The sequence below is a fragment of the Phoenix dactylifera genome, chromosome 7 (assembly GCF_051530095.1).
Source record: "Phoenix dactylifera cultivar Ajwa chromosome 7, Ajwa_hap1_PhDact_Kaust_v1.1, whole genome shotgun sequence".
Classification (NCBI taxonomy): Eukaryota; Viridiplantae; Streptophyta; class Magnoliopsida; order Arecales; family Arecaceae; genus Phoenix; species Phoenix dactylifera.
The window spans coordinates 20,854,935-20,860,379 of record NC_143196.1 but is presented as its reverse complement, the minus strand read 5'-3'; the positions used below and the strand labels follow the sequence as shown (position 1 = coordinate 20,860,379).

Sequence of the window (5,445 nt, the reverse complement as noted above, 5' to 3'; positions counted from 1 at the left end):
TAAACAAAGTTGTAAGGCAAAATTGCATCTGAGAAGTCTTGTAATAGTAAAAAAAAGTTCAAAGGACATGAACAAACAAAGTAAAACACACTAAAGATTAAGAATAGTAGACTTGATTGATCTCGCAGCTTTCCCAATTGACTACATAGAATGAACAGGATAAATGTTTAAACCGCATAACGCTCAGCTACCAAAGAACTAAATCATCAAAGAAAATTCAGTAGAACCCCTCATATTAATTATAACATGGGTGCATCACAAAAGAATCAAAAATATCACTAAATGGTCAATCCAAATTGTTACATTTATAACACTTATCCTTATACATGAAAAGAACCTTCAATTGTGTTCAAGTAATACTATTTTATCATAACATAACTATATATATAGAGAAGAGGCATGGTTTATCAGACAATAATCAGAAAAGGGCACATATGCTTCCTATTTAAAGCTTTGAAGGCTTTGGGAAAATATCCGGTGTAAATTTCTGTGCGGCACTTATACTGCCTTTGATCTTCATTGCACCCCTGCAGCAAACAAATGGCAAAACAAAAAGGAGTAGTAATTCAGCAACAGAACTTTCTTTCTAACCAAAATAACACACTCAGAAAACATGACCAAATCCCCAAAGAAACTCTAATTCCCATCACCTAATAAACGCCATCTGTGGGTTCATCTTCCCGGTTGCGATCGAGAGGAAATCATTATCGGTGAACGAGAACGTCGTGTCGGGCTTCCCTTTATACGGACCTAAAAGGATATAATTCCAGCATCAAAAAAAGAATAACAATTTGCTGAGAGTAAGGAAGAATCGCTCCTAGATAGAACGAAAGAGGGATAAAGGCGAGACCTTTGGTGACTTTTCCTTCCTTGAGGTCGACGACATAGATCTCCTCGTCCATCCCAATCTTCTGCGGAGCGAAGCGAGAAAGGAATTCAGAATTATGGTTAGGGTTAGGGTTTGAGGGGAGGGGCGAGGGAGGGAAAGGGAGACCTTGGGGGCGATGTTTAGCTGGTAGACGAGGCCGATCTTCTTGGTGAGATCCTTGCCGGCGTCGGAGGCTAGATGGAGCTTCATCTGCTCCAAGAGGGCCGCCGATTTCAAAGAGCTCGACGATCCGTCCATCTCTGCTCCTTGTTTCGTTCCTTCTTTCTTTCCGGATGGCGAGCGACGGTCTGCAAGAGCTATGGGTCTAATGGGATGCTTCCTTTGTTGTTTGTTAGTAATTTAATGCGGGAAGTTGGGAGCAGGTGAGTGAGGGGAGATGGGATTGAATGATATCGCCTATCCAACTGCCAAGGTATGGGTAGAGATTGAATTCACACGCATGGAGCACTGTTTCATACTTTCATGGATCGGAAAGATAGCTCTTGCAACTTTTGGTAGTTTGGCACGTGTGAGCTTAAATGGTCAGAATAATGAGATTTACAGAATAGCATTATTTTAAAAATAAATTTATTATTTTCTATTTCGTAAACTAGTCCATCTCAGATACGATTCGGCAATGGTATATCAAACATTGTTTTTCCTTAGGAAGTGTGCAATTCTAATCCGAACACCATGTAAAAGTAGTTATATTTCCCAGCATCATAATTCTCGTAATAATTGTAATTAATATTATATTTTAGAGATTAAATTATTTTTCTAATGCTGTGATTCCCATGATTCCATATATGATAAAAGTCCAAAATCATTTTTAGCAAGTCAATAGTTAAAATATATGTCCAAAAGTTATAATATATAAAAGTTTTAATTTACAAATTTATAAAGATTTTTCTAACTTGTAAGATGATAGTCTAGTTATAACACACATGCAAAACACATATAGTTGCTAGATTTTAGAATTAGACTAATTTAAATCATAACAAATTTAAAAATAAAATAATTAACTAATAATTTGTTTTTTTCCCACTAAATTGTATTTTCTTTCATTAGTTGATTCAGAACATAGGATGAGTGGATATAATATTCTCATACTTTTGAGGCATTTAGAATGTTTTGGACCTTAATATAAAAAAATCTAATTAGATTTATTTCAAAAATATCTTAAATCTAGAAGCATTAGAATTCCTTCTTTTATATAAGTGTTTACAATAATCCAGACCGATATTGTGATCTAAGGGTTGACACACCCAAAAAAAGTACAAACCAGGAGGGCGCAGTCCAAATAAATGTGGTATAAATTGAAGAGGGTGAGAGCTATCGGCCTAGGATGAGGTATTTCATGAAGCGGAAATCAAGGAGTAATTAACTAGTAGCTGCTGGCATGTGAATGAATACTAGTGCTATCTATAATATTGGAGTAGTGAAAGAGAGATAATTGTCATGCATAGTAAGCCATATGTTACACACCAATAAATAATTACACCTATCTTGCCACTACCTAAAATATGGAAGGAATGGAGTAGTTGCACTTACGTTACCACTACCTATATTACTACTCAGAATATAGGAGTAGTAGAGGTAACTACCATGAATAACAATAGTAGCCCATATGGTGTAAACCAAAAAAAACAAGTATCAAAAGTTAAGTAGTGATCCTTATCGTAGTAGTTAATAGAAAAAACTTATAAATATCATATTGTAATTCGAAGAATGGATTTTTACTACTTAAGGAACTAGACTTTATCTTTATCCTTAATTTATTACTGTCTTTATCCTTTTAAACTCCTTTTAAAATCTTATAAATATCTTGCCTTTTAACTTTGAAATTCCTTACATTTAGTTTTTCAGTAGAGTTCTAGTTTACCAATAGCAGTAGAGTGTCACGTAGCCTAGGCTACAGCCTACTTCTCATCCTCCTTTCATGCAGTATGATACTAACAAAAGTTCTTGAAGATCAAGGCATCTGGACCCAAGCTATTATCATTATCACATATCTCTTTCGGCTATCCAGATGCTAGTGGCACACCTGTGCAAAATACAATCTAGCCATCAAGCTTGGGGCCACTCTCTGCTAGTGAACAAGTTTTTCTAGCTTGTTCATCTAATGATGGTTGAAGAGAAAAGAAGCAAACAAGCTCTTTAGCATGCCTGATAGGACCTCGTTGCGTAGCTATTGTCATGCCACTAAGAGAGAGGATGGATGATCTTCAAATGGTAGTAACCTACTGAAGGAAAAATTTCTCGAGTTGTCCGATAAAATCAGACGCCGGGCATGAAAATTAGTTTTAAATTTTTGTTTATTTATAACAATTATAAATTTTAAATATAGTAATATGTAAACCATACCTCGATCCCGCAACGGAAGATGGTCGAGGTAGACCGGATCTAGATCTTTGAACGTCGCTTCGCGAGGCCTGGATCTGCAGGTCCTCTACTTCGCGCGCACGTCGAGCTTCGCAGGAAGGTTAGACGATGTCTGTATTTTGCAAAAAACACTTTTTGCAAAAAGGACCCTAGAAGAAAATACTTTTCTTTTCTTCTCCTTCTTCTTCTTCCTTCTCTCCCGTTTCCAACCCGAGAACTTCAATTCTGGACCGATCGCAGAGGAGAAGAGAGGAGACTAGAAAGCCGGATCTGGATGCTTGCCACTGGAGAGAAGATTGAGAGAGAAGGACCACTTCTTCTCTCTTCCTTTTCTCCTTTAGAAAACTCCCACCGAAGCCTCTGTCTATGAAGTTTCTTCCAAAGATTTCACAGACAGATCCACTCTAATTTTTCCTCTCTGATTCGTTCTCCATTTCAAGAGAAAAACATTGGTCTATCTATAGGCCAATGCAGTGAGGATTTAAGAGGAGTTATGAGCTGTCGTTATCGAGTTAAATGTAAGATTCGTAACGTTTGTTTTAAAAAACAAACGTTGAGAAAATCATCCAATTCATCCGATAACAGCCGGATTTCAAAAATCAAAATTAACCGGAATGTAGCCAGTTCAAAACCGAACTTTTCGGTCCAGACGGCAGAGCGGCCGGAGGCCGGACGGTGGCGCGGCATGGCTTTGAAGCATCGGTGGAGAAGGCTCTGTTTTGCTCCCAGGTGTTTCTCCCATCGCGGTTCATGAGAAAAACTCTTAAGGGTCCACGGTTGTTAACGGTCCATGGATGGTCTACAGAATTTTAAAACAGGTCAGCCGTCAACCATTTAAGTGGGATATGGGGATTAGCCAAACAGAAAATGGGTTAGCCCATTTTGTAATAAAGCAAGCCTATTTGGTTCTAAACCTAAATCCCAATTAAATCGTGATCGGGCCCAATTACACTAATTGAGACCCAATCAAACCCAATCTCAACAATTGAGTCCTGGTCAAGTTCAATTACATTAATTGAAACTTGATTGATCCGAAATATAGACATAACCAAATTCTAAATGACCCACAATTTAATTCTTAATTAAATTGGGTCAAGACCTTCCTACTTAGCTTGACTGATGTGCATGACTCCAATAGGTTCGAACACTAAGCCGGTAGTATATGGACTACTCCATGCACTAATCGAGGTGACCATCTAGAAATGATACCCGACGTCCGAATAGGTCGAATATGCAATTGAGTCCTGTTCAGTGACGGTGTACTCCTACATCTCATCTCTATGCCATACAGTGTCTCCACACTCCTTGGTTTAAGAGGACAACTAACTAAATGGCATACAACGACCTATACTTGACATAGCTATCGTCCAATTGACAGCTCATCATTTGGTCGCGAACTGGTTTAAGGACTAAATGATAAAACCTCCTTTATCCACTAAATTAGTCCTAAGAACTTCATCACAATACACAGGAGTTCAATTTGAAGATGTATCACTTGTGATGAATAGAAAAATGCTAGAATAAATTTTTATTTATTTTAATAAAATATATACATAATTCAATTTCTTACAATTAAAAAATTGGCTTTGGGATACAATTTCCAACAACTCCCACTTGGACTAAAGCTAATTTGTACAGTATCTTATATCCATCTTTGATTTGTGATAATTGAACTTCTTTACAGAAAGGGCTTTAGTGAATGGGTCAGCTAGGTTCTCCTTTCTATTGATCTTCTGAAGATTGATGTCACCTCGTTCCACGATCTCTCATACAAGGTGGTAGCGACGCAGAATGTGCTTGGTCCTGTGGTGAGACTTTGGCTCCTTTGCTTGTGCAATGGCTCCAATATTGTCACAATACAAAAGAACTAGACCGTTGATTGAGGGAGCAACACCAAGTTGATTTACAAACTTCTTGATCCAAACAGCTTCCTTTGCAGCATATGATACAGCAACATATTCTGCTTCGCATACGGAATCGGCTACTGAATGCTGCTTGAAACTTTTCCAGCAGACTACTCCTCCATTCAGGGTAAACATAAATCCTGACATACTCTTACTATCATCATGGTCTAACTAGAAACTAGAGTCTGTAAACTCCACAAGTTTTAAGTCAGATTCTTCATAGATTAACCATTGGTCCTTAGTATTTCTCAAATACTTAAGGATGGTTTTCACCACCTTCCAATAGTTCTC

At 37.6% G+C, this 5,445-nt stretch overlaps 1 protein-coding gene across 1 annotated transcript; it reads right to left on the bottom strand.

Annotated features, from left to right (window-relative positions):
* Positions 1 to 206: 206 nt before the first annotated feature.
* On the bottom strand, positions 207 to 1,325 carry SCP2 (sterol carrier protein 2). The gene is made up of 4 exons (XM_008813188.5): positions 995 to 1,325; positions 851 to 911; positions 651 to 750; positions 207 to 527 (listed from the first exon to the last, which is right to left on the bottom strand). The coding sequence occupies exons 1-4, from the start codon at positions 1,124 to 1,126 to the stop codon at positions 446 to 448; spliced, it is 375 nt and encodes a 124-aa protein (XP_008811410.1). The 5' UTR covers positions 1,127 to 1,325; the 3' UTR covers positions 207 to 445.
* Between the last annotated feature and the right edge of the window lie 4,120 nt (positions 1,326 to 5,445).

What these genes read in the sequence shown, in the direction of transcription:
- SCP2 (XM_008813188.5), bottom strand. Translation starts at nt 1,126, where the DNA reads ATGGACGGATCGTCGAGCTCTTTGAAATCGGCGGCCCTCTTGGAGCAG. An exon ending in AGCTAAACATCGCCCCCAAG is followed by an intron (nt 912 to 994) that starts GTCTCCCTTTCC and finishes TTCGCTCCGCAG; the next exon opens with AAGATTGGGATGGACGAGGA. An exon ending in CCACAGATGGCGTTTATTAG is followed by an intron (nt 528 to 650) that starts GTGATGGGAATT and finishes TGTTTGCTGCAG; the next exon opens with GGGTGCAATGAAGATCAAAG.